Raw genomic sequence first — 27,325 nt, forward strand, 5'->3', positions numbered from 1 at the left:
CATGAATCCACTGCTCTTTTTGAAAGATTATTTACTACAGTATCATACACATTTACATCCAGTGCATTGACAAGAATCTGTGCACACAGACACTTAATGCAGCACTATATCTCAAACACTGGCAGGTATAGAGTCGGCTCACTGGACCTTATTAACCTCTTTCATTTTTTCTTTTTTTTAACAAAACTTTGCTCAGTGTGTCACTCAGACTTGTCAGAGTCCGTCTTCACGTCACCTTTATTACAAACGAAAGCAAAGACAACAACTAAACCAGGTATTGATACACTATTTACAGAGAGACAGAATGTAACATCCTGCTAAATGGTCGTGTATATGTGTCAGCTTTGGGTGATGAAAATACTCAGATTTAGATTTCCTAATCAGCGTTAACTTACATAATGTTGTCTTCAGATGCAGCAAAGGATCTCTGGAGTCGTTCAGTTGTGCTATACTTATGAAATATTGTCGACTGTATGATGTCGCTGTTGTTATTATGCTCTGATGAAGGCGTCAGCAGGTTTGTCAGGTTGTAAAAGAAATGCCCACACAATAATCCTTGTTTCTTTAGCAGAAAACAAATACCATCCATGTTGAAATATGAAATAACACTGACACAAGAAAAAATAACATGTTTAACACAGTGGATACTGTGCAGTATGTCCTTTCACTGCCTTTACAGAAGTGAACGTTAAATGAAGTAACCCCAGATCTTATTTAAACTGATAGTCTGTTGATTGGATGATGTGGAACTGTTCCTCGCTCCTGCAATGCACTTTTTATGAAGCTTGTGTATTCAAACAGACAATTCATGTGCACAAGACGATGCTTTTTTTTTTTTTACCTACGCACCTATTTCCTGTACGCTAACAGACTCTCAAACACAAATAGAATAGGTAGTTTTAAGGCTCTTTGAAACGAAGATGGTCATTCAAAGCTTTACCCTCTTTATTCTTCTTTGCTTCACTTGCATAAGAAAAGCAGGATTCAGACACTTTGCTTGAAGTATTTGAATTCTCACTTGTCAAAGAATGTTTCACACGATGTCCACCATTTGTTTTCTCAATCTTTCACTCACGTAGGTCATTTGGTCTTTCCATTCACCCTGTGTGCAGTTATTCAGTGGCAAAATTGTGACAGCAATGGTGGTTGAGGACTATATAATATAATATATAATATTGTGCTGCCTGGCTCTCTGAAGCCACCGTGGTGCCTAAACTGAAGAGTCATAGGATGGGACTGGAGATGGGCACAGAAAGCTGGTCCAGCTTTTTTTATTCTGCCTCTGCTCGCGTCTTTTTCTTCACTGTGGTCACCTCTCTCAGTTGTCCTCCAGCCGACGTGTCCTCAGCCCTGGGAGTCGGAGCTGGATGGGGGGATTCCCCCTGAGCTGAGGGAGGAGGCCCGGCCCACCATCTCCTGGCCCCATTCGCGGTTGCTGGACTCCTGCAGGCCCCGGCCTGTTGTCTCAATTGGCAGTGCACAGGAAGCGATAGCAGCTAAGAGGCAGCAGCAGCAGTACACGGACAGAGCCAGGTACACAGATGACTCTAGCATCACCTGAAGGGTGAAGCCCAGGGATGAACAAAAATGAGCAACTTTCTTTTGTTGTGTTTTATGAGAGCCCATTTCTGCCAGTGTGACGAAGACAAGAGCCTGTAAATTCATTATAATGAGAAACTTTCTCAAAATAATGACTTTGTATCTCAAAATAATGATTTATTATGTAAAATTAATGAGAAACATTCTCAAAATGAGAAACGTTTACATAATAATGATAATAATCTAAAAAAAAAAAAAGATTTAAGATCACAAAAAGACTTAATACCTCAAAAAACTGAGAAACTCTCAAAATAATGACTTAATACCTCAAACAATTGAGAAACTTTCTTAAAATACTGGCTTAATATCTCAAAAAAATGATTTAATATCTCAAAATATTGACTTAATACCTAAAAAAAGAGAAACTTTCTCAAAATAATGACATAATATCTCAAAGAAATGATTTAATATGTCAAAATATTGGCTTAATACCTCAAAAAATTGAGAAACTTTCTCAAAAAAAAAAAAAATCTCAATATATTAACGTAATACCTTAAAAAATGAGAAAATTTCTCAAAATAATGACTTAATATCTCAAAAAATCTCAACAAATTTAAGAGTTTCTCAAAATAATGACTTACCATCTCAAAAAATCAGAAACTTAACTTAAATGAGACACTTTGTTGACCTAATGAGATACTTTTCAAAATAATTATTAATTCAAATAACTTAGTATGTTAAAATAATGCTAAGTTCTCTCAAAATAATGATGTTATATCTCAAAATAATAATTTAGTACATCAAAATTACAAACTCTTTTAGTATCTAAAAATAAGAAACTTCTCTTAAGATATGACTTTGTCAAAATAATGAATTAGTATCTAAAAATAATGAGATAGTATTGTCTGACCTAGTGTTGTTTTCTCATTATTTAGAGATACTAACTCATTATTTTGATGGTATCTTGATAGGTATCTCTCTAGGTTCCTCATTAAAATGACCTAACAGGATCTTTTCTTTTCTCATCACACTAACTTCAATGGGCTTCCATAGTAGATTAAATGAGATAACTGATGGAGGGGTGTTACCTGTGCAACAAAAGGTGTAATGAGGGCACCAACTCTGGCCATTCCACTGCTTGTTCCCAGACCTAAAGCTCTGGTCGCTGTTGGGTACACCTGCAGGGTTTCAGAAAACACTGAGTAGGCTGTCTTGATGCTCCCTTTACCCAACTATTGATTTGATCTAAACTCCACTCATGGCTGTTTGCATTTTACGCTATACAAACAGTACTCTGGTTTGATATCTTACCTCTGGAGTGTACACATAAGCAGCCTGAAATCCCCCTGCGATGAATGCTCGGGCGATGAATATCAACACTGTCATGAATGCTCTGCAACAGAGAAAGCATTAATGCTGGATAACTGGGGGATCCACAGTTTCATGTGTAACATGCTCATCAGTATCAACCTTACCTCCCGACACAGCCATAGAGAGGAATGATGCACATAGAGAAGACGAAGAAACACAACGCCATGGTCTTCCTCCTTCCCAGTCGATCAATAGCCCACAGTGTCACCAGCAGTCCTTTGGGAAAAGGCAAAGTTTCAGGTGTGTAAAATATAACATGCTGGTTTGCGGTGATTATACAGATTTATTTATGCTTTTACAATCACATTTTGACATGTCTCCACAGGAAAAGCAGAGGTGTAACTAATACTATTGATTGTGGCTCCATTTCATTTAAGTTAGCCGTCAGTGAGCTACGACACCACCTACATGGAATGCAGCCATCATAAATGTCATTATTAACACCTTGCCAAAGTGTCCTCTGTAATAAAGCTCAATTAACATTATTATTATTATGATTTACTACAGGTACACCAATCTGCCAAAACATTAAAACCACTGGCGGGTGAAGTGAACAACATTGATCATCTTGTTACAGTGCAGTGCTCTATTGGGAGACCTTGGGCTCTGACATCCACATGGTTGCCACCTGACACGCTCCCGCTTCTTAACACCAGTGCAGACCATGTAGAGCAGTTTTTTTTGATGTGGCATGGCAAGTCCCATCGACAAGTGTTGTTGCCATGGGGGGGGGCTGGTATTTTGTCTGCAATGGTGTTCGGGGGTGTGTGTTTTGGATGTTTTCGCTGATCGGTGTGATCTTTCTGTTTCACTGGTCTATCCCTGAAAAACCTGAACTACTGTAGTAACAGTTACAAAGCACTCAGCATTTTTAAGATGACCTTTTTAATTCCAAGAAATAATGTTCCGCAACTGCTAGGCAAAAATGAAAGTAAGTACTGAAAACCACGTCCATATTAGTAATTCACCTGCCCAGGGACTACGGATGGGAAGTAGCCAGTAAGCTAAATCCGGTACAAAGCATCTCTTCTCATTCTGAGACTAATGTTATTTTGTACATTGCCCCTGATACAAATAAACTTATTAAACTAAACTAAACTAAACTAATGATTAATTGTAAATAACGACTTACATAATAAACACATACATTATCTAGCAGTCGTTTAGTGGGAATTGATGAGATGGTTGCACTATTAGGTAGATGGGTAGGCTACAGAGAAGGAAGTGGGTTTACTGTCCTTTATATTCTGATGGCTTTTTAGCTGATAGGTAGGTATACAATAAACAGCCAGAAAACAAGGGGGGTATACCCCATATACCTGCATATATCCTCCACTTTAACACTGTCACCTAGTAAATGTAAAGGTGGTAAATATAAAGTACTTATAACTTGCCACCATAGGTAACTATAATTATTTTTATAAAGAGAAATATATTGTCAGAGAAATGCATACCTGGAAATTCAGATAAGGTGGTCCATAGCAAGTCTTTGTAGTCATCAGAGTTCAGATATTTACACTCCAAGCTGCATCGGGGCTCCGTCTTGCTACCTTTGGACACTAGAGGGAAGTAGACAACAACAGAAAGCAGGATAATACACACCCAGTATGACCTTGATCTGTGATTCTGATTACAAAGAAACATACTGTATAAATGTGTAGATCCTTTTTGGCAGTGTAGTAGAATCGCAGGTGTAACTCTGGCTCTGACTGATTACATTTAGCTGCAATGCCACATGTTTATTTCTTTGGGGAAAGTCACTCTCTTATCAGTGTAGCAAACTAAAAATGCGTGTGCGTGTCTGTGAGTGTGTGAAGGCATCTGTTGGAGCAGTGACTCACTTCCACATGCACCTCCCTCCTGAAACAGCTCTGTAGTGAGCAGCACCAATCCGTAGTAAGAGAAGGCATTTGCGAACCTGAGGAGACAGAGACACATGTTGGTTCACTTGAAGTGAGAAACTCAAGATATAACAGAGTAACAAATCTATGCTCTTGGAAGACCTTAAAAGGACAGTTCACCCCCATATAAAGATATGTTTTTTTTCCTTTTATCTGTAGTGCTATTCATCAGTCTAGATTGTTTGGTGTGAGTTGCAGAGTGTTGGAGATACTGGGTGTAGAGCACTACAGGTGAGAGGAAAAATGTGTATTTTTGATTTTGGGGTTAAGTGTCCCTTTAAGGTTTTGGAGAGTAAGAAAGGAGATCAATGAGTAATAACTCAGAATATGAGTGGGTGTCCTATTCATTCACTCCATTTACCAAATAAACCACAGCAGAACTGTTGTCCAACGAAAGTGTGATGAAAATAAGTCTTGAATCTTTCCACGGTCCTCCTAATGAAAAGGACAGACATAAAAATACACAAGTGACAAAATAACGGGGATCACACTTGAATAATACCCATAGTATTTTATGTTCTGCAGAAACTGGCTTTTACCTGTTTGGCAGCGATAAGTTTTCCCAGTGGCATGGGTGCTCCGTTCTCTGTAGCAATGCGCTTCAATGTGGCCAGAGCTTTCTCCTGATTTCCTGTCAGCACGTCGTATCGAGCGCTCTCTGGTAGCCACTGTTCACACCCACACCAAAAAACAGACACGTCAACTGATAAAGCTGTCATTTGTTCTGCATACATATTGCAGAACTTCTGATAACATCATACTCACAAAACAAAGGAAGGCAAAGATGAAGAGAGGAATGGTGGAGAGGCCAAGCAGCCAACGCCAGCCCAGAGTGGGCATCACCAGGATTGCTAGGAGGACCTCAAACACAGTGCCCAGTGCCCAAAATATCTGCAAGGTAAAGCACAAATACATGAAATCCTGCTTGAAAAACATTCATTTATTTCTGTGCAGTTATAGCTGCATGCTTTGTCACTTCTGTGGTGAGGTGGATGATAGATAAGAATAATCCATACCTCAATCAACAAAATGCATGTGGCTCTGGACTTCATAGGCAGAAACTCAGCATACAGTGTCACCCTTATAAGGAGGGACATTTCACTGTTAATCCTTACTCACATCATAAATAATACAGCATTGTTATTTAGAGAGATGACTGAGGGTTACTCACGACTGTGGGGCTCCTCCGATGCCAAAGCCCACCAGTGCACGGAGGAAGAGGATCCACCCATAGACAGGTGCAAATGCACTCATCATGCCATAGAACATAGTCCACAGCACGCTCATCTTGAGACCCTGTGTGTGCATACAATCAAAACATAACAAGCTTCTAAATAAATTATGGAGATCTGACGAGACTCAGTGCAGCATCTGCTATCGATCACTTTCATTCATTCATTTTAACATCTGCAAACTAGATAAAGTTTGTCTCATAGGAAACAGAGATATAAATCATCTCTGTGTCAAACAGAGGCTTTATTAGAACTTACTGTCTTTCTGCCGTATTTGTCAGAAATGTTCCCCCAAAGTGAGGAGCTGATCATCATCCCAATAAACACTGCCTGCATCAATGAAAAACGTAATGTCAGTGGAGTTGCAGCAGCTCAAACGTGCACTTGATGAGAATTTTACCACGCACAGCTGATATATTTTCAAAGTGTAGAAAGCACTGTAGTTTTTTGTTTTGGTGTGAGCCACAAAATGAATCTAAATCTGTTTTTTAAAATGTTATTATCTTCTTATGAATGCTGGGTAACACTTTATAATTACCATCATTAATAATGGTAAACAGGCAGTTAATTAAACTTAAGTTATTTTACTGTTAACAAACAATGACATTATAATTAATAATGTTCAATATTGATGAGTAATGCTATTATTTGTGTCATTTTAACAGTATATTGTTGCACACAGTATTAGTTACTGGTTAATAACTTGTTTATAAACAGTCTATAAACATTATTTGGATGGCTACTATAAAGTTGCAACTGTGTAGTCCATCTTTAGTCACTGCAACTTTATAATGGCCACCCAGAAAATGGTCTTCATCAACCATTTAACAAGGTGCTATAATCATCAGTTACAACTTTATAATAGCTATCTAATACTGTTTATAGACAGACCAATTATTAACCATGCATAAATACTTATGGTACATAAAATATTATAATGTATACATTAATAAACTGTTAAAATAGGAAATTAAAGCATCACTAATAATTTACAAACACTATTTGATATCATTTCAATGTTTGTTAACAGTGAAATAACTATTAACTCAAGTTTAATTAACCATCAAGTTATCATTTATTAACAATGGTTACTATAAATGCCTTATTAAATACATTTCAAATAAGTGATGCCATTAAAAACGTGCCCTGTTCAAAGCCTCTGTATGCAACGCCTGCAGTAAAATCTACTGCACTTCCCTGTTTGCTTGTTGTTTTACATCATACTCAGAAAAGTAAATATGCTTTTCATAGTCACTCAGATCCTAATATTGCAACACATACCGAATGATATTAGACACCCCACTGTTTTCCACATGGATGTAACTGCCCAATACGAGCACTTAAAACGATTCCTAAGCACTTAACCAATAACTATCAGGACAGTCGTATAGCACCGCACCAAAAAGCACTTTACAGACATTAGAGAGCCATTACCGATGTTAGCAGTGCCACCTCCAGGCTGGGCAGCCTCCACTCACAGTGGAGCTGTGGGGCTAGGATACTGAGGATCATCATCTCCATAGCATCCGCCATCTGAGCAAACAGAAAACAACACAGAGACACAGAATATATTATAAAGTGCTCACAGTATATGGAATGGTGTATTTTAAGAAAAGAGCAGTTCTCACCCAGGACAGACCGGTGAGGATGGAGAGTTTCCATTGAAACGTGCCAAAGCCGATGGCCTCTACAGCATCTTCCACCATGAATGTGTCTGAGGGAATGAGAAGATATTCAGGTAATTAGATAAAAACCCTGAACAGCGAAGAGCCTCTATAAGGAGCTGGTGTTATATGCCTACGGTTGAGATCACTGGGTGTTGATATGTGCTCTTACAAACATAGTATGGCCTGTGACATCATCAGCCTAAATGATCCAACAAGCTGTCGTCTCCCTGCAGCCCAACATGCTTGTATTGATAGTTTCAATGTAAAAGTAAAAGCTTGAAACTGCAAATATGCCTCTGTCACTTCTTGGAGAAACTGGTAACTTCAACATGACATTACTTTTGAGATTCAAAGTTCTTTCTCGACCTTGGAAACATACAGAAAGAAATTACTTGACCAAAACTTTGTTACTTTGAGAGGGTGAGTGAGGTTCTTATGTGTGTGTAAAATGGATCCCTGCCATACTGTACCATCAGTTGGATTGGCAAACTCCCGAGGAACAGGAGCTCTGTCTGCAAGTGCCACAGACTCCAGGTCAGTCTGCTCTGCAATCCTGATAACCTGCTCTCTGTTCTCGCCATCATCCTCGGAGCGTGTGCTCTCACCTGTGCGACGGAAGCGGACAACACTACAAAAAAACAAACAAACAATTAAAACAATTGCTTTAAAAGCCCAGGAGGATTAACATCTCTGCGGAGTTTTAGAGGACAGGGCAAAGCTGAGTACAAATGAGAGTCGGAGGCTGTTGCCTAGGTGACGTGAGCTTTTTCTGGCTCTGATTTTGTGAATGGGTGGTAAGATTGTCCTGTGGGGGAACCATGACAGCTCTGCACTTTGCTGAACACCCAGAGATGTGCATGTTGTCTGTAGATGGAGGGTATAATCTTCTCCCACGTGCAGATAATCGATGGTTCGTTGGGGGTGAACCACTGTAAGAGAACTCTGAGTGCCAGTGATGCCTTAATCACTGTAATGACATAACATAGCCTACTTGCGATGGGAAGTACCAGTGATGCAGATGAGTTTGTGAAAAGTCCAGCAATGTCTGCCTTGTACTGTAAACCACTATAATTTTCATTTGCAAGCTCTTTAGAAAGACAACTGAACATATCCAGCAATAATGTAACAACCCTCTTTTGTTTTAGGCCACTAACTGGATTTGTAATGCTTATTCCAAATATTTCATTGTACTGTTTGACTGTTTCATTTATGTGTCATTATTTTTAAGTGATTCTTGTAAGAGGACCATTTCACTGTTTGTCTTTGAGGAATGTCCCCGGGCCAGGCTGCACCTGCATATGGGCCAGCCTTTAGCTTAATGTATATACAGCAGAGGTTGAAATAAATCACGCTAGGCACTGAGTCATGACAGCAAACACAATAGCAAGTTAAGACTGAAACAGATTCAGCACAGAAATCACAGCAAACCTGCTTCCTATGAATAAATAAACAGAAAACAGTCTTATTATGAAAAAGCTATCCGACTGTAAACAAACTGCACCGCCAGCTGTGTCTGAGCACGCTGAGTTGTTTTATTTTTTCTCTTAATGAAAGAGCATTTCTAAGTGTTACATATCTGGTAGGTATTGTTATTGAATGAGTGCTGCTTTTAAGGAATGTCAGGCTATTTGTGCTCCAGCTAATCAAACACAGACGATGCGAGGCTGTCAGAGGGCGACGCGTCGGCCAAACATGCTGTCACGGTTTAAAATGAGCTGTATCAAAGCAAAGAGGCGTCAATGTGCAGACTGTGGTGTACTCACGGCAGCTGTCTCAGTTGGAACAGATCATCGTCCATTTTGGTGTTTACTGACTGACGCTCCGTTTGGCCTCATCGCCGTTTACATTATCACGACGAGCAGCGATTTCAGCACCGAGGAGAGCTACCTGCTCCGGGTGTCCGCCGGCAGCCAATCAGAAGCCGCCCTGCGCGAGTCACAGCAGCACGAGACACCGACAGAGGGAGAGTGGATAGGATGAGCTCGGGAGGATCTGACACTACATGAATGCTGATTACTGGGCTTCTCCACATGACTTATCAACACTCACACGGACTTGATGAACCCAACAGCAGCAGCTGTGGATAGATGATGCAAACATGATGTAATATTACTTTTACAGTGTTATATTTATGAACACATCCAGTCCAGTCCTGCTGGTGTGATGTCATGTTATTCATAATCACATTTGAGACAATCGATGAAATTGCATCGCCATTGTTGACAAAACAGAAAGGCTATTGAAACACACAGGCAATTCAAAGTGCTTTGAGGGGAAGAAATGCACTAGAGCGTTTGTAAACACAATTTAAAAAATCAATTGAAAAAGAATAAAATCAGATATATAAAATGAGATTACGTAAATCACAAATAGGCCAGACAAAATAAATGAATAAATAAACCAAACATGATGTAGCCTATATTGCCTTAATTCTAATGGGATCTAAGCAATTGTGAACCAACCTGTGTGTTTGGTATTATGCATTGGATTATCAGAAAATATTTTTTCAATTGTTGCAATGATTTTTTTAAAAAGAAAATCTATTTATCCTCATGCTGCTACTGTTATTTCTTCAAGCATTTCAAACAAACCTAAATAACAAACCCAGAAATATCTTGCCAAACCTTCCTCCAAAGAGAGAAGAACTCAAAATAATAAGTCAGACCAATCAAATTTGTATTGTCATTTTTTTTTCTTAAAGAAAGGTTATTAAAACAGAAGGGCAATTTAAAGTGCTTAAGGGAATGTTCGTTGTTTATGAAGAGGGAGGGGGTGGTGTTTTTTTTGTTTACTTGTTTTTTTTTTTAAATGCATGACACGTTTCCTATAAAACTCGCCAAAGTCACAACACTTATTACAGCCAAAAAAAATGTAAAAAACAGAAATTATCATTAGGTTTTCAAATTTCCAGTGGTTCTTGAAAACGTTATATATGGGTTATAACTGCCTCTGTCAGAAAAAAACTAACCAAATCTATATGTATAATAGTGATAATTCATCAAAATCACATAAAAATTTGCCAAAAATAAACTGTTTGCATTAAGTAACCAGCATGCATGACAACAGTGAAAAACCAAGGCTTTTTTTCAACTCCAGGATTTTGTCTTCAACTTTTAACTTGCTTACATCAAATGGTACATTTTTAAAATATAACAACTAATCTAAGTTGAAGGAAGAGTCTTGCATTTCCCATTTCCCCCCATTGACTCAGGGAGGCTCAGTGGAGAATATTTGTAGCATCAGGGTGGTAAAATAAATAGCTAAGCAAAACAAAGTCACACCCCAGCTACCCTCCTCCTCTTTATAAGGAAAGAACAGTCCCTAATGTGAGGGGAAGAAATGCATGAGAACATTTGAAAACAGAATTTTTAAAAAGAACAGAAAAAATACACATATAAAATACGATTACATAAAACACAAGTTGCTTATCAAAAAAATAATAAACCAAACATAATGTAGTCTATAGCCTGGGGTTTAATTCTAATGGAATCTAACTGTGAATCACAATCTACACTGTATTTAGTATTGTGAATTGTAATGATCATGAAATTATCTTTGAAATTGATTTATTGCAGCAATATTTTCTTTAATCTATTTATCGCCATATTGCAGTGGACTACTGTGATTTGTTTGTTTTTAAGCATGTCAAACAAACATTAACAACAAATTCAGAAATATCTTGTCAAACCTTTCCTCTGAGAGAGCAAACCCCAGAATAAATCAAAACAATTCACGTTTTTTGATGTCACATATTCCCGTGAGAGGATTATGCCTCTGAGTAATTCACGATTTCAAAAATGTGCGCAACGAACATTTTGATAGTCGGACTGTAAACTGTGAACACAGCAGTACGCTCTCCCGAGGGTCCGACCCGAAACATGCCACGGCAGACGGGAGTTCCGCAATGAAAGCAGGATGTTGTGGTGCAGACCAGAAAGCTCTGATAAGCTTGTTGGGGAGTTCCTTGGCACCGGATCCATAGTCAGGTAAAACCTCTCCGCTGGCAAACAACTACTAACCAAAGCTTATTTTGAGTGCACGGGGTCAGGAGTAAAGCGGGTCATGACGCCGCCGTACGTTGGACTCAAAGTGTAACGTGCGCAGACAGGAGGACAAACAGACACCGAGTCCGGTTTAACGGCACAGTTACAGAACCCGCTAACGGAGATACGCAGCAATGAGAAATGTTACCTGTATTTCAAGATAGCAGTTTGGATGTTTATCAATGGAGGCGACATAGTACGCCGAGGGCAGGCTAACCTCGGTGTTGTCGGTAAGTTAGCATAAAGCTATCTCTTGTACTGTATGCTAACGGTAGTGTGAGCTGCTTCGTGGTTACACATTAGTGAAGTGTGGCTGCTGAGTATACTGACTAGATAATGTCGCGCATAGACTTTAAAACAATGTAACCACAAAATAAAACACATTTCAAGCTGTGACACTGGCAGCAGATGAGGCTGGAAGAGGCTTTGCTTGATCTGAAGTCGCGTCATGTCTGGTTTTACAACAGATAAACAGCTCAGAGGTTAATGGATCGCATTGTTAATGTATTTAGTTTGCATTACGTATTGTTTTGTCTGGGTCTTAAGGGGATAGAGATAGGGTATGTAGTCATGACAGGAGAAGAAGGGTATTGTTAAGTGTAGCATCCCCGGTTGAATGATGGTCTTACTCTCCAACTGATGGTTCACAAGATCTTTATTTATGACACTTGTAGCTCCAAAACATTGCTGTGAACACACCGTAAGAGCTAGGAAGAAAACAAAAAACGACAAAAATATTACTTTTCTTCTATCCTTTTGAACCTTACAATATTCAATAATATTTAACCACAATTCAAATACATTTACTGTAATTTAAAGCTTAAATCTGAAAATGAATTGACTTTGCTATTCAAGTAAAACTATTAAATGACCCTTTTTAACTGTTTTTAGCAATTAGTGACAATCTCCAATAGAGTGCTATGATGTAGGCAAGCATATCTAACCTGAAATATTTATTCACACTCTGTGCTGCAATAATACAACATAAATCATACAAAAATGTGCAAATTACACATAAACTGCAGTTTCAAGAGCTTTCTCCCATGTTCAAATTTACTGCAGTTATTGCAAAACTAATCTTAAACTTAAACACAGATTTCCTCTTAGTAGCAGGCTTAATTCAACCAAGGAATAGCAATGACAACAGAATTTCTTTGTGTCGCGGCTAATATACCAATTAAGCTAGCCTACACATACAGCCCCAACAGTTACTCAGTACAAACTCTGAAAAAGAAAAAAAAAACTTCTAAGAAAAGGCATTATAATGTGACTCAAAGTTGCACACAAATGACATATAAACCGACAAACCTTATGCCTTTTTCAACCAGGTGCTAATTAACAAAAGCATGGCATTTTCGTTCGTCTGGAAGAAGCACTTGTAAACATCTACCGTCGTGCACGTCTTTTACTTCCTACCGCATTCTGCCTTCAAAATAAATGCACCTTCAAAATAAAAGCACCCATTTTATAATTTCACAAAATGAGACAAAATCAACATAGGTCACAAGAAAGCATTAATAAACTGAACAAACATCGTAATTTAGGTCATTTACATTGAGGGGTCTTTAAAGCAGTGGCGCTTTCATAGGGGTGGTCAGACAGAGCCACTGGAAATCTTGGGGTGGCACACCAGACCCAAAAGCCATGACTGATATTAATGGATTTTATTGTGCTTTTGTAGCGTATAGGGCAGGCTAGTTGAAAACTATGGCAGTAAGAGAGTTTGGGAATTCAAATTGTCAGATCTGTGATAGTCATATGCCTCTGATCTTATCATTTCCTTTTATAAATGCTGGATTGTGTTTACCTACAGCTGCGCATTGCCAAACAATGATGTCAAATTACTACTGTACAACTGCATTTGAACTTTTGTTAATTAACCCAAACAAAAAACTAATTAATCTACACTGCTGAAAACTTGCCACAAGGAGGAGTGATGACAGAGATAAAGAAAAGGTCTAAAGTTAATTTCACTAAGAAGATGACAGCAGTGCTGGGTGTAATGTCTGTAAAACGATCATTTTAAGTAAGGTTAAAAACACCAGCAAAGTGCTGAAACATCTTTTCACACAACATGGGCTTAAATTTCAGGTCTGCCATGTATTTGACACTCTATGTACAAGCAGCGTGTCTGTGATAGAAGGCAAATATCCTGTGCATAACGTGTTATATGCACATTCAGCAGATGTTTTTCTTTGACTAAGAAAACCTAAATGAAAAGAAATATTCTCTCATTTAATCCATTTTAGATGATGACAGACAGACAGTTGCTACACTTTGTCCAGACACAGAGACAATAAAACAGTTAAACTGATGCTGGAAACATGCGTAGGCCTAACTTTTTCCATACAGAAAAATGACAGAGAATCAGTAAGGGAGGGAACTGATGAAGAAATCTTATCCCTTATCGTTCGAAGGAATGCATTGTTTGTAAGGAACAAATCAAGCTCACTTAAGTTTAAAAACAACACAGAGTTGCCATTTTTTTGTGAGCTGAGCTGAAACCAGCGCAGTCTAATACAACAGCCCTGCAACAATCCTACTTTAATGAAGGTTATATCGTTCAGTATTTGTTGAAACTGTTTGAGGTGTTGACTTAACTTAATGTTTATTTGGAGGTTGTAGTTTTGTGCTGTTGAGTTGTACTGCATTTCATTACATTCAGCAACAGCATTCATATGAATAAGGATAAAAATAAACCTCAATATAACACAATACAGTTCAACTTCACTACAAAGTATCACCTCTAAAATGACCATAACATTGTATCCGCATCTTTTAGTGTTGAGAGAAGGCAGCAGGTATAAAAGAGTTTTTAAAGGTGTTGTTTTTGGCTAAAGAGACCCTAAAAGGGAAACGTGAGGGCAAGGTCTGAAGGTCTGGTGTAGAGGGTGTCACACAGAATAGATTATTTATTTATTTTTGGTGCCAGTGATTTTGCTGCAGACCTTGACCATCTCAGTTTGAACTCTTTTTCTGTTTGAGAGTCAGGGAAGCGAAACAACAGATTGAAGAGTATGTAATGATTTGCCCAGTGGCAGATCTATAAAACATTGTGAACGGGAACCTGTTGACATGAAACTTAGCCATCTTTCTCACAAAGAAGCCGCTGATGGCTTTCATAACATATCATGTTGATATTACTGCCAAAAATCAACTTTAGTGCCCAGACACTGCTGTTGGGCACTGAAAAATAAAAAGACAAATCAGTATCATTATTGTATTGTAATGGGTATTTTCCCTTTTACCATCATACCTTACTGCCTGTCCTGTTGTTTTTACCCATAATTTCTTTTTTACTCCCCTCCATCCAAAGTCATCTGTTGAGCCTCATTAACACAGCGCTGTCTTTTCAGGAACAAGATGATAAAAAACTGGGGTGTCATTGGTGGGATAGCTGCTGCAATTGCAGCTGGAGTATACGTTCTGTGGGGCCCAATTACAGAGAGAAAGAAGAGAAAGAGAGGTGAGAATCAGTATGACGATGTGATACACAGATTATATGTATGGCACTGGTGGTAAAGCAATAACTTTTGATGACTTGTGTTTTGTTTCAGGTATGGTTCCTGGGCTGTTGAACTTAGGCAACACCTGCTTCCTGAACTCTTTGCTTCAGGGTCTGGCAGCATGTCCATCCTTCATCAGGTGGCTGGAGACGTTTTCAGGATCACCTGCGATCCAGTCATGCAAAGACAACCAGCTGTCTACGACACTCCTTCAGCTTCTCAAAGGTATGTAAACCCAGTGTGATATAAGTCATCCGAGTGTAGTGGACATATTTATGAAAAAGACAATGTCTGTTTCTGCACTGACAGCTCTGTCCAGTGACGAGCCTGGGGAGGAAGATGTGCTGGATGCCGGGTGCCTCCTGGATGTCCTCAGATTGTACCGGTGGCATATCAGTTCATTTGAAGAGCAGGTTAGTCTATAATGCAGTTGAGTGGTATTTCTGATATTTCTATATATAAAGTATGGCACTGTGTTTTATTTAAGTCTCAACAGTTGTCTGTCTGTGTCGGTTTATCTCCTCTCAGGATGCACATGAACTTTTTCATGTCCTTACATCTTCTCTGGAGGAGGAGCGGGATCGTCAGCCCAAAGTCGCTCACCTGTTTGACATGCAGTCCCTCGAGGTAAGTTATCATCTCCCTACTTGCATTGTCTCTAAAACTGCACACAAATAAATCCTGCATGCCGACGCCTCCAGAATGCTCTGGAGTTAAGTTCAGCCCTTTGGAACACATGTGTAGTCTGTAATCGCAGCTGTAGATAAATCTGGTGCTGCCCTCCCCTTTATTGAGCGTGTTTCTTTATACCAGAGCCTCCCTGATCAAGACGAGAAAACTATGACCTGCAGAAGTCGAGGTAAGGAGACAAAGAAGTTATGAAGCTTAGAATATCAAACCGTAAAGGACTGTATTTGATCTGTATTCATTTTTCATCTTGCAGCCCCTCTTCATCCAATACCAAGTCCTTGGAAGTGTCAGCATCCTTTTCATGGTCGTTTAACAAGCAATATGTCATGCAAACGCTGCGAACAACAAGTGAGTGTGTATTTGACTTTTTATTACGCCTCCACAGTGGCAACAGCAGTGGCTGGAGGCATTATGTTTTCAGGTTGTCTGTCCATCCATTCCATTCTCACAAACACAATATCTGAGGAGTGCCTTGAGGGAATTGATTAAAATGTGGCACAAACGTCTACTTGGATTTAGCAGTGAACTGATTGATTTTGATGATCAAAAGTTAAACTCACTGTGACCTCACAAAACATATTTTTTGACCATAACTGAAGAATTCAAATGCTCATTGTGTCAGAATTTCACATAAGTGTTTAAGAGGTGATATATGCCTCTGCTTTTTTTTTTCCTTTAGAGTCCAGTGCGGTATGACTCATTTGAGAGCCTCTCCCTGTCCATCCCTCTACCACAGTGGGTAAGCAAAAATGTCAGGAACACACAAATATTAAAAGTTATTATAGCATTCCTTTGAAAAATACCTTTTTTTGTTTTTCTTTTTGTCATAATTTGATATGCATTCGTCCTCAGGGTCGACCGATCTCTCTAGATCAGTGTCTTCAGCATTTCATCTCCTCAGAAACCATCAAAGAAGTGGAATGTGAAAACTGTACCAAGGTACACTCACTGCAGTATCTGTGTCTTGCCAAATTCTGCTAATTTTTGTATTTTTAATATGTAATTCACACAAAAGCATAGACAGGAAGCCTTGTGACAAAACTAGCACCAAGCTACTTCCATTTGCACTCATATGACCGGTGTGCTGTACACCAGAAAGGCCTACATCGGTGATACTCATGGCCCACAAGCCAAATCTGGCCCATGATATAGTGCTGGATGGCCCACTGACCATTCTCTAATTCACAATAAAATATATTGATTCACACTAGGATGTTTTTTGTACTTTGAATGTAAATTCAATGTCAGATTGCATAAAAAAAAAAACATCAAAATAGAGCTTGTTTTGCAAAAAAAAAGTGACAAGGAATCTCCCCCACACCCCCAGACTGAGGTTTGCTGTAATTATTTATATATTATTTATTAATGTTTGTTTATTAACTGGACCCTGGCTTCCTGTCATTTTGCAAAAGTGGCACCCTGGCAAGGCTAGATTAGTATTCCTGGCTGACATGTTTCTTTATAAAGATGTGTTTTGCTGATTTGTGTCATTTGTGTTTGGGATCATTTCTCCGCAGCTTCAACAAGGGACCACAGTGAACGGGCAAGTTCTGGAAAGCCAGAGGACAACATTTGTTAAACAGTTAAAACTAGGAAAGGTAACTGTTATTTATTTATATTTATCATGTCACTATTAGCTAGTTATTAAGAGCCTAAGATGTTAGATACTAGTTAGATAATATGTACAACACTGAAGCTTGTTTGTGTCCATCTTGGGGAGAGAAATGTAACAGTAAAATGTTATGTTGATCAAAACCTCCCCTCCTTTTTTTATGGCAGAAGTTCTAAAATGTTCTGCCCTGGTTCGTCCTCTCACCGTCTGTTTTCCTCCCTCTGCCAGCTCCCGCAGTGTCTCTGCATCCATTTACAAAGACTGACATGGTCCGGTGAAGGAACCCCCATCAAAAGACAGGAGCATGTGCAGTTCACAGAGTACCTGTCGATGGACCGTTACAAACACATTGCTTCCACACAGAGAAGTCAGCGGATCAAATGTGCTCCGAGCCCCATAAAGACAGAGAGTTTAGATGACTGCATGGACAAGCCCTCTGCTAATGGCACCGGTGTGTTGGATCTGCTAACCCTGTAATATCATTCTGCTTAACATTCAGTTAGTTTTTTACATCATACATTTGTTGTTTTGTTTTCCAGAAGCAGAGCATCGTAACAACAACAACAAACCTTTTTCCAATGGAACATGTTCATCTGTACTTCTTCAGTCTCCTGGTGTGAACCCACAGCTTGGCCTCACATATGACTACAGGTAATGTTAGACCCTGTTTACACTTCCACAGATTTATTTTTAAATGGATATTTTCTTCTATATTTTGCCCTTTTCTCTAATTGCAAAATGAGTTTTAGGGACACTTTAACAGAGATTATTTTTATTTTTATTATTTCATTGTCTGTGTAGACATGTAAAACGGAGTGTTTGGGAAACAATGACGTAATCTCCTCAATTAGCTTGTGTCCATTGTTGCATGTAGACAGGGCCTTAATGTCAAGGTGCAACTATACTCATGCTTACCAAGTTATTCAGTGTTGTGGTGGTAATCAGAGCCCTCCAGTAGAGTCTTTGTAAGACTACGCCAAGGAGAACCAAGCTTTTCCGCCATCTCATGGTGGCTCAACACCTTACAAGAAACTTTATGTTGACCCCTCCTTTATTTACCACCCATCTGTTTATGTCCTCTGATCACAGCGTCTTTCCCTCCAGCTCTACAGAGTACCTTTTCCAGCTCACGGCCGTGCTGGTTCACCACGGCGACATGCACTCAGGACATTTCGTCACGTACCGCCGCAGCCCTTCCTCACCCCGCACCACTTCACCCCTCAGCTCCCAGTGGCTTTGGGTGTCAGATGACTCGGTACGAAAAGCCAGCCTGCACGAGGTGCTGTCTTCCAACGCTTACATGCTCTTCTACGAGAGAGTCCGAAGAATGAACCTGGCTCTGTGCTCGGAGGAGTAACCGGAAGCTTACCGCCTCACGGCCTGACTGACTTCTGCCTTTCCAGTCCAACTGTCACAGCTGTATGTGGCAGTTACAGCGCGGTTACCAACGGGTGGATTATGACTTTGTGACAATGAGACCAGAGAAAGCCATCCCAGAGTTACTGTAAAGATAAATCTGCCTCACGGATCACCGCAACATGCTGAAGGTTGTTGAATGATGAGATCTGATAAGAAATCCGTGAGTGAACACTTTGCCTGCTGCTCTGGGCTTTCAATCCCAAAGATTACGGACCTGCAGGATTTTTAGTCCAATACTTTCATGTTAACTACTTTTCTTCGACACGTGTAACAATTTCTGTCATGCAACATCCCGGCTTCTATCGGACAAAAGAACAGAAACACCAGAATATAGTGCACTCTAAAGTTATAGCCCTGCAATACTTTGTTCATGTGTGAAGCTTATGATGTCGATTTAACTCTGTGGCATTGTTACAATGCTGTAGTTTTTGGTGTTAAATTGGAACACAGTATACTTTAAGGTGTTGCTGTTATTTTGTCCACTGCCTGTACATTACAGACACAGAAGTAGCTGATTAGGAATTCTTGCTGTTGTTACTTAGAAGTTGTTACATACTATGAAGTCAGATAGATAGAATTTTCTCTAACTCTGGTTCTCTATCGTCTAATTTGCCTAATCATTCCCAGCAGTGTACGTAAAACTGTTTTGGAATCAATGTTTCAATTGAAATTGTTCATAAGCAGTTGAATTTGATATTTTTCTATGTTTCCAATAATCCTTACACTGTCATGATTTGCAGAGTTAAGGTCAAAGTGCCATGTTGTCTTTAACACTCGAGATTTTTAACACATGAAGCCATGTGTGCTACGACTATTGTGAACACACGATATGATGCATCAGAGCCGTTCGGTCTGGTGTTGATGTTCAACGGTTCAACAGATTAATAATGATCTGCTCTCAGTTAATAAAGCCACAGTATGACTGCAGTTTTTTTGGGCAAGTTATCCTGAATATTTTTAATTCTGTATAGCTGCCGTTTTGCTCCTACCAAACCGACTGAGTCAAAGTGAGAAATGGCCTGGTGCAAAACTCCTCATCAATGTTTGCGATTTGCACTAATGTATATTCACGTGAGATTGTTTGTATTTGTGTGAAATCTGTAAAGGTGATTGTTTTAAGGCATTAAAAAAAAAGATCAAGAACAAACGTGCACATTAGAGTTTCATGTTTTTACAGCAAGATAATTATTTGTTACTTTCGAGACAATAGAGATTGTGTGCCAGCAGATATCCCTAAAATCAACCAACCACTGTCTGAAGTGTCTTTGACCAAAACAATGAATCTCCACCATATTTGAGAACAGTCAGAGAGGCATGTGGTCCTAACTGACGGGTTCAAACAAAATATTTTCTATACAGATGAGGTCATTTTTCATAATAAATACAACACATAATCTAAGGGGATAAACGCTCCTTAGTGCCAAAGACAGAGAGTGACAAAATAATCTTAAGGCATGCAAACTTGTAAAATACTACAGTATAACTACTCATTATGCAGAAGGTCCACTTTGGATTAATATATATTATTATAATTACTGATGCATAATGTATTCATAACTTTAATGTTGTAGCTGGTAAATTTGGGGCTTATTTGTTACTATATACACTGTTGGGTAGCAGTGACCTTTATTTACCTTATCCATAATGATACATCATAATTTATTTTTCATTATATTTTGTGATAGTCTGACTCTGCAGTGCAACTTGTAAAAGTACAATGTTTCCCCTCGAAATTGAGGTGAAGTAGAAGTAGGTTATAAAGTGGTACACAATGTAAATACTCCAGTAAGGTACAAGTACCTCAAAATTCTACTTAAGCACAGTACTTTGAAGTAAATGTACTTTATTACTTCCCACCACTGCGTGGTTGTAGCTATAATGCTAGCTATGTGAGGAGTTACTTCAGCATTATGCTACACTGTATACTGTAAAACTTCAATTAGCAGGCCAGGCTATTATTTGCTTAAATCACTGAACTCAACAGGCCTATTTTTTGGAACAGGCGTCTATATGGGACAGGCCTTTAATTCCCTTCACACAAAACTGTTGCTCAGCAAAGATCAGGAAATACAATCAACTTGTTTATTTGAAACAGTATGAATATTACTTGTGAAAAATTAGGCTTTGAATAACATGTCAATTATGTGTCATTCATTTGATCTAGCTCCGACAGACGGGGTATCAGGAGTTAATATTCATTTTACAGCACTCGAGAGTTACGGCACCCAGCATACTAACACAACACCACTTAATCCTATTAAAACAATACTCACATCATGGATTATTTTTTATGAAAACCCCTTCTGATTTTTTTGATCTGAGGACCCTTACAGACTAAAGGAATATAAATAACATACCCGGTAATTGAGGAAGCGAAACATACTCTGACTTTATGACTGCTTCGAAGGAAGGGAATCACCACTTTTTTTTCGTTACTCTTTTTTACCGTGCCAGTAAATCTCAGTGAATTATTCTTTGGTGCTCTTGGTTACAGTAAAGTGAAATGAGGAACATTTATATTTGTATGTGTGATCTAAACAGCTATCTAACATTAGCTCAAGTGTATAGCCGACAGTTGGTTTTACCCATCCAAAGAAGTTCTATAAAAATCAACTGCTTGGCAACCAGATCAGACCTCTAACTGAGACAGCCCTTGTTTGTCTAAATATGAAGCCACACCAGGCTAGTAAAAGGGGCTGGGAGTTTAACTGGGACTAGGCTTGTTTTTAGGCTTCATGGTCTGCTCTTGGTGAGAATCTGTAATTTTTAAGGAGATTGAATTGTTTATAGTTGTTGATTTTATTGCTCATTTCTTCAGGAACATTGCCAGCTGCTTTACAAGACTTAATTTCATGAAAGTAGCTGAAGTGGTAGTTTGAACTTGAGTCAGTCAGAGGTTTGGGCCTCTGTCATTTCTAACCACTGGTTCACACTGTAAAATGTGTTCACTCTCCACCTTGTTCTGTCGTATAGTCACGTAGATTCAGGTGCTACATAAACACATTTTAGATTTCTGATACTTGTCCATGATACCAATGACAGCAAGAGTCTTGTACTCCATTCAGCCTAAACTGGGGTCCTTTCCTCAGAGACTTAATGGGAACTGGCCCCATCGGCCTGGGTGATAATCCATGACTGGTCATTTCTTTCTGTCCTGCAGGATGCGTCTGAAGGTGAGGTTGATTCGAGGACAGGAAATCTTCTTGCGAACAGGGAGGCTGTGGTACCAGAAAGTGTTGGTCGGTGAGTTCATGAGGAGCAGACTTCCATGAGCAAGCTCCAGCTTCACAGGCTCGATCTGTCTGTGGCCCTGTTTTCCCCGAGCATCTCTGTGCCGGAAGATAAAGTCTCGTGGAGCTCCCAGGGAGACGGAGGCGATGGGACAGAGGGGGTCCAGCTCCTTTTCATCATCACGATGCTCACCCATGTGATCGTGACCATCTTTGTACCTGCAGGAGAGCAGAGCACTTTCAGCAGGGACACAAATATCAAACTGTGACCTTTAAAACTTGTATTCAGTAATTTCTCACCTGTTGATCAGAACAAAGTTAAATGTTTGTCCAGTTGTTTTCGTGACAGCATCCCGAATATATTCCAAGGTTGGAGTCCACGGGCAGGCTAAACGTGTCACTCCAGAGTAGGTGTAGGCAAGGCCTGCATTTCCATATGTGGCCTGCTTTCTCGGTATATTGTATACCTTCCCGAACACCTGCACCTTTGCTTCTTCTCCTGGAACAAAAACAGCCATGATTGTTCACCAACACTCCAACACCAGGTCATAGCTTTACAGAAAAAGGTCGGATGTTGTACCTGTTGCGTAGACCACCTCCTTCTCCAGCTGTTTAAAAAGGTGGTCTGCTTCCTCTTTGGAGAACAGCAAAGCATAATCACAGTCTAATCCCTCTGCCTCTATTTTCTGCCAAGGAACAGGATCAGAGAACTCTTCTTCATCATCATCCTCCTCCTGCTTCACAGTGTCATCACTCTCCAGTTTGATCTTCTTCTGGGGACTTTCGGCATCATTGGAGCAGGAGTGTTTCATCACACACTTTTCCATGGTAGTAACCTGTTGTCTGTGGCACTCCGTGGAGCTGCAAGGAAGAAGGAAATAATAAATATCTTGTGTGTAAGATGTATCGGCATTCAGTGGTGTAGTGGCAGTTGATGAGGTGGGTGTACTACTAGGTAGACGGGTGGGTTACCGAGGAGGAGGTGGGTATACTCTCCTGTATATTCCAATGGCTTTCTGGCTGTTAGGTAGGTATACTGTAAACGACCAGAAAAAGAGGCAGGTATACCCTGTATACCTGCGTATACCCCCCACTACATCACTGGTGGCGTCAAGTGGTGAGGTTGCAGAACTGAAAACTCTCCTGTGTGCCAAGTGTGTAGGAGAACTATGCAAAAATAAAAAACGCAATCCTTCTGGTATACTGTAGAACAACATGGTGGACTCTGTGGAAGAGGACCCACTCCATATGCACATATAAACAGCTCATTCATGCATTTTCCTAAACCTCTTATCCTGTTGGGGGTCGTAGGGGGGCTGGAGCCTATCCCAGCTGACACTTGGCGAGAGGCGGGGTGCACCCTGAACAGGTCACCAGACTATCACAGGGCTGACACATAGGGACAAACAACCATTCACGCTCACATTCACATCTAAGGGCAATTTAGAGTCAACAATTAACCCGCATGTCTTTGGACTGTGGGAGGAAGCTGGAGTACCCAGAGAAAACCCACGCTGACATGCTAAGACCATGCAAACTCCACAAGGAAAGGCTCCCCCTCCCTGGGTTCAAACCTGCAGTGGGGGGTTTGGACCCAATGCTAACCACTGCACCACCATGCTGCCCAACAAATACACAGTGAGACTTATTTTCAAATTATAAACTAATGAACAAAGTTATAGGCCTACTATTTCTGCCAATAAATGCACCTAAACCATGCACACTTGACCTTTAATACTGATTTTGAGATGTAAATTAATATGGGAAAAACATTGGTAATGTACCTGTAGTTTAATATATTTACATCTGATGAATTCTGGACCTTTTGGAAATGGCAGGGCTGCAACTTACAATTATTTGCATCATTAATTAATCTTTTAACAAGTGTCCAGATTAATCATTGAACTGCTGTGTTCTTTAACTGTCCATCACAATTTTCCCTGAGCCCCAGGTGACATTACTACACTTCAAAGGGGAAAATACTCAATATACTATGATATACTACGAAGAAGAGCTGCAAATCCACATTTAGAGTATGAACTAAAAATGACACAAATGATTTATCACTTATTAAAACAGTTAACTAAATTTCGTCAATTGACGAACTACAAAAGGCTACTAACCTAATAGACCAATTTGTCACTTTGTAACAGCAGCAAAGATATGACATTAAGCTTTTATAGAATAAAATACTACGTAATAACGGCTATGAAATAATGTATGTACAAAATAACATCACGAAAATAGCTGAGAAAACGTATATTCCACAAAGATGAATGCTAGGTGCTTCACCCTCCACAGACAGTACAAACACACAGCAACAGATGGTCTTGAACAGCCCTCAGCTCATTATCATAAATCTGTGTCGTCACTTAGGCGCGAATACTGTCAGAAACTGCAGGTTTTTCCAGAGGAGCCCACTGCCGCTTTGCTCTTATTTTAGCTAATACGTGTACTTTTATAGTTTACGGCAGCTTACCGTCACGGTGTTCATCAAGAAAATGATCGGACAGAAAACTATTCATTCATTTTTTTCACCTGTCTCGAAGAAGAGATTTTCCGAGGACGTAAATGAGACCAAGGAGGATGCCAAAGACCCGGTGAGCGTTATTAATAAGTGCAGTCTGTCAGCTAACATTAGCCACGTGTCTAGCTTGTTAAAACATAGCGTTATTAATAATTAAACACAACTTACATGGTACTTGTAAAACCATTTCAAACATAGCGGGATTTGTCGTTTCCCGCGATAGTTCAGTATACGAAAGCTGCGTTCACAGGCGCCGCTGTGTTCCTGTTTGTTGTTAAAACTTGTGCTCAAAACACGAGAATGTTTTTGCTGCGATGTGGACGGTTTCTGAAGCCAGTCTCACCTCCATCTGTACGCTGCTCACCTGCTCTATGTTTTGCCCACTACACTAAAATTGTGCAGAAGAAGCAGAAGTCCTCAGCGGTGAATCCGGAGCCGTCCAGACCGTCTCCTGCTCCTCTGTCCCCGGAGCAACTGGACAGGATCGCCCGCAACAAGCAAGCAGCGATACAGAAACTCGCTTCCGCTCAGACCCCTCCAGGGTTTGGGGAAGGCTGGAGAAAGGAACTGTCGGCTGAGTTTGGAAAGCCCTACTTTAAAAGGGTGAGATGACAAGTCAACATCACACTGCGCTGCTGTCTCTGTTGTTTTAAACGGTTCAAATAACTTAATGTTGTCCGCCACAGCTGATGAACTTTGTCTCTGAAGAGAGAAAACGCCACACTGTGTACCCTCCTGCTGAACAGGTCTTCAGCTGGACTCAGATGTGTAACATCCGAGATGTAAGTTTGACTGCACTGGCACCTTCCCACTCATCCTGACCTGTGACACTGTGTCTGACACTTACACACCCTAGGGGGCGCTGAGGACAAAATATGGAACACTAAAGTGCAATTGAAAATGGAAAATCAGAGTTAACATACAATATTAGCGTATATATGTAAATGATGGGTTAGTGGGACAGAATGGTCTGTGCTGTGTGGATAAAATGGAAGTTAAGTGTCCCTTAGTTTGGCATTAACTGTCACAGTCACATCTTTTTAAGATGTGTCTCTAATTCCAGGTCAAGGTGGTGATTCTTGGCCAGGATCCATATCATGGTCCTAACCAAGCACATGGATTGTGCTTTAGTGTCAAAAGACCAGTGCATCCTCCACCCAGGTTAAAACTTTTTCAGTATCTCTGCATGTAAACTAGTCAGTTTTCTAACTTCAAATCAGTCCAGTGCTGCGCAGTCCTTTGACATACTTGTTACACCTGTGATCCTTTTCATCTCCAGCCTGGAGAACATGTACAAAGAGCTGGTGTCAGACATTGAAGGCTTTGAGCACCCTGGACATGGAGATCTGACTGGATGGTCCCAACAAGGTATTTTTGTTGAATGTTTACGCATAGTTGCACAGCAAGAAAGCTGTTGATCATTAACCCACCTGCTGTCTTCTACATCTGTGACCTCACTCTCCAGGTGTGCTGTTGCTCAATGCTGTGTTGACCGTCCGAGCGCACCAGGCCAACTCCCACAAAGACCAAGGCTGGGAGACCTTCACTGACGCTGTGGTGCATTGGCTCAGCAACAACCTGGAAGGCCTTGTCTTCATGCTGTGGGGATCATATGCTCAGAAGAAAGGAGCTGCTATTAACAGGGTGGGTCCACACTGTTGTTTTAAACCAAAGCTTTTTATTTTGTTCATGTATCTCAGTTGATATGTGTGTAATATGTGTTAATATATCTCTCTGTTTGTAGAAACGTCACCATGTCCTGCAGACTGTGCATCCCTCTCCCTTGTCTGCTCACAGAGGATATTTTGGGTGCAGGCATTTCTCAAAGGCCAACGAGCTGCTAAAGAAGTCTGGAAAGGCTCCAATAAACTGGAAGGCACTTTAAGTTCATGTTTTCCAACAAACTACAGACCAAAATCTGCCCATAAGTTTTCACTGTTTTCCTGTTCCAGCAGTAGTGTGAGCAAAGATTTCTTTACAAAAGAGTTCATGTTGGTAGTTTAAACTTTTGTTTTGTGCCATACACTGAATTTCCTCAAACTTTTGTTTCAACATTGTAAATATGTTTGTATCTTTTTTTACTTTTTTATAGACAAGTTGATACTATTAAAGTGGTTCCAGAAAGTGGATGTTGTATGTTTCTAAATATGCTCACTTCCTCTGATGCACAGAGTGTTGTCCATGCTTCACTGCAGAGTTTAAGGCGCACTTTTTCATCAGGTTTGGTCAGTTTGAGTGCACAAAATGGCTCTGGCAAAACATATATATTAAAAAACTGATAACTGCACAGGGCTAAAGATAAAAAATAATGTAAGATTTGGCAGAACTAGATTTGCTGGAGAGATAAAAAGTTACTTAAAGACACAATTGTTGATTTGTGTGATGACCACTTTGTATTTACATGGCTTACTCAGGGTGTCTGCAGGTCCTTAAAAAGTCTTAAAATGTCTTGAATTCAATTTTATAACAATAAGGCCTTAAAAGTCATTAAATAATCCTTAACTAGAATTTATAAGGTCTTAATTACTGAATAACATTTTATCAAATTTCATTTATCCATTTTGCAAAAAAAAGAGTGAAGCCTGTCT

General features: G+C 39.8%; 4 protein-coding genes across 10 annotated transcripts; 2 read left to right on the forward strand and 2 right to left on the reverse strand.

The window, feature by feature from the left end:
* Positions 1–923: 923 nt before the first annotated feature.
* Positions 924–11,528, reverse strand: svopa (SV2 related protein a). Of its 2 annotated transcripts, XM_078170742.1 has the most exons (17): positions 11,399–11,528; positions 9,474–9,636; positions 8,181–8,338; positions 7,672–7,757; positions 7,478–7,576; positions 6,302–6,373; positions 5,983–6,107; positions 5,828–5,891; positions 5,577–5,702; positions 5,351–5,479; positions 5,173–5,246; positions 4,752–4,828; positions 4,365–4,469; positions 3,015–3,126; positions 2,851–2,932; positions 2,628–2,717; positions 924–1,557 (listed from the first exon to the last, which is right to left on the reverse strand). In XM_078170742.1, exons 2-17 carry the CDS (start codon positions 9,506–9,508, stop codon positions 1,345–1,347), a joined length of 1,647 nt encoding a protein of 548 aa, XP_078026868.1. In that variant the 5' UTR covers positions 9,509–9,636; positions 11,399–11,528; the 3' UTR covers positions 924–1,344. The 2 variants fall into 2 exon arrangements, with proteins under 2 accessions (XP_078026868.1, XP_033475869.1); XM_033619978.2 differs by lacking the exon at positions 11,399–11,528 and having other exon boundaries at positions 9,474–10,443.
* Positions 11,529–11,586: 58 nt separating this feature from the next.
* On the forward strand, positions 11,587–20,127 carry usp30 (ubiquitin specific peptidase 30). 4 transcript variants are annotated; one of them, XM_033618615.2, is made up of 13 exons: positions 11,587–11,696; positions 15,110–15,219; positions 15,311–15,484; positions 15,569–15,672; positions 15,788–15,886; positions 16,073–16,118; positions 16,203–16,297; positions 16,629–16,688; positions 16,802–16,888; positions 17,467–17,547; positions 17,790–18,012; positions 18,101–18,212; positions 18,651–20,127. In XM_033618615.2, the coding sequence occupies exons 1-13, from the start codon at positions 11,626–11,628 to the stop codon at positions 18,916–18,918; spliced, it is 1,530 nt and encodes a 509-aa protein (XP_033474506.2). In that variant the 5' UTR covers positions 11,587–11,625; the 3' UTR covers positions 18,919–20,127. The 4 variants fall into 4 exon arrangements, with proteins under 4 accessions (XP_033474506.2, XP_033474507.2, XP_033474509.2 ...); XM_033618616.2 differs by having other exon boundaries at positions 18,666–20,127; XM_033618618.2 differs by lacking the exon at positions 11,587–11,696 and adding an exon at positions 11,802–11,983.
* Positions 20,128–21,990: 1,863 nt separating this feature from the next.
* On the reverse strand, positions 21,991–25,239 carry alkbh2 (alkB homolog 2, alpha-ketoglutarate dependent dioxygenase). Of its 2 annotated transcripts, none has more exons than XM_033620494.2 (4): positions 25,102–25,239; positions 22,791–23,071; positions 22,511–22,709; positions 21,991–22,429 (listed from the first exon to the last, which is right to left on the reverse strand). In XM_033620494.2, the coding sequence occupies exons 2-4, from the start codon at positions 23,035–23,037 to the stop codon at positions 22,120–22,122; spliced, it is 756 nt and encodes a 251-aa protein (XP_033476385.1). In that variant the 5' UTR covers positions 23,038–23,071; positions 25,102–25,239; the 3' UTR covers positions 21,991–22,119. The 2 variants fall into 2 exon arrangements, with proteins under 2 accessions (XP_033476385.1, XP_033476386.1); XM_033620495.2 differs by lacking the exon at positions 25,102–25,239 and adding an exon at positions 24,906–24,988.
* Positions 24,568–26,861, forward strand: LOC117253129 (uracil-DNA glycosylase-like). 2 transcript variants are annotated; one of them, XM_033620492.2, is made up of 7 exons: positions 24,568–24,810; positions 25,140–25,340; positions 25,424–25,519; positions 25,801–25,898; positions 26,017–26,105; positions 26,203–26,381; positions 26,482–26,861. In XM_033620492.2, exons 1-7 carry the CDS (start codon positions 24,712–24,714, stop codon positions 26,620–26,622), a joined length of 903 nt encoding a protein of 300 aa, XP_033476383.1. In that variant the 5' UTR covers positions 24,568–24,711; the 3' UTR covers positions 26,623–26,861. The 2 variants fall into 2 exon arrangements, with proteins under 2 accessions (XP_033476383.1, XP_033476382.2); XM_033620491.2 differs by lacking the exon at positions 24,568–24,810 and having other exon boundaries at positions 24,990–25,340.
* The last annotated feature ends 464 nt before the right edge of the window (positions 26,862–27,325 follow it).

Source organism: Epinephelus lanceolatus, chromosome 9 (genome assembly GCF_041903045.1).
Source record: "Epinephelus lanceolatus isolate andai-2023 chromosome 9, ASM4190304v1, whole genome shotgun sequence".
In the NCBI taxonomy this organism is placed as follows: domain Eukaryota; kingdom Metazoa; phylum Chordata; class Actinopteri; order Perciformes; family Serranidae; genus Epinephelus; species Epinephelus lanceolatus.

Coding starts and splice junctions, on each gene's coding strand:
- svopa (XM_078170742.1), bottom strand. CDS start 9,508: ATGGACGATGATCTGTTCCAACTGAGACAGCTGCC. Junction 3,127..4,364: donor CACCTTATCTGAATTTCCAG/GTATGCATTTCT, acceptor CTTTTCCCAAAG/GACTGCTGGTGACACTGTGG. Junction 1,558..2,627: donor TTACACCTTTTGTTGCACAG/GTAACACCCCTC, acceptor TTCACCCTTCAG/GTGATGCTAGAGTCATCTGT.
- usp30 (XM_033618615.2), top strand. CDS start 11,626: ATGTTGTGGTGCAGACCAGAAAGCTCTGATAAGCTTGTTGGGGAGTTC. Junction 15,673..15,787: donor TCAGTTCATTTGAAGAGCAG/GTTAGTCTATAA, acceptor ATCTCCTCTCAG/GATGCACATGAACTTTTTCA. Junction 16,298..16,628: donor GCAAACGCTGCGAACAACAA/GTGAGTGTGTAT, acceptor TTTTTCCTTTAG/AGTCCAGTGCGGTATGACTC.
- alkbh2 (XM_033620494.2), bottom strand. CDS start 23,037: ATGGAAAAGTGTGTGATGAAACACTCCTGCTCCAATGATGCCGAAAGT. Junction 22,710..22,790: donor GGAGGTGGTCTACGCAACAG/GTACAACATCCG, acceptor TTTTTGTTCCAG/GAGAAGAAGCAAAGGTGCAG. Junction 22,430..22,510: donor AACTTTGTTCTGATCAACAG/GTGAGAAATTAC, acceptor GCTCTCCTGCAG/GTACAAAGATGGTCACGATC.
- LOC117253129 (XM_033620491.2), top strand. CDS start 25,038: ATGTTTTTGCTGCGATGTGGACGGTTTCTGAAGCCAGTCTCACCTCCA. Junction 25,520..25,800: donor AGATGTGTAACATCCGAGAT/GTAAGTTTGACT, acceptor CTCTAATTCCAG/GTCAAGGTGGTGATTCTTGG. Junction 25,899..26,016: donor CCAGTGCATCCTCCACCCAG/GTTAAAACTTTT, acceptor TTTCATCTCCAG/CCTGGAGAACATGTACAAAG.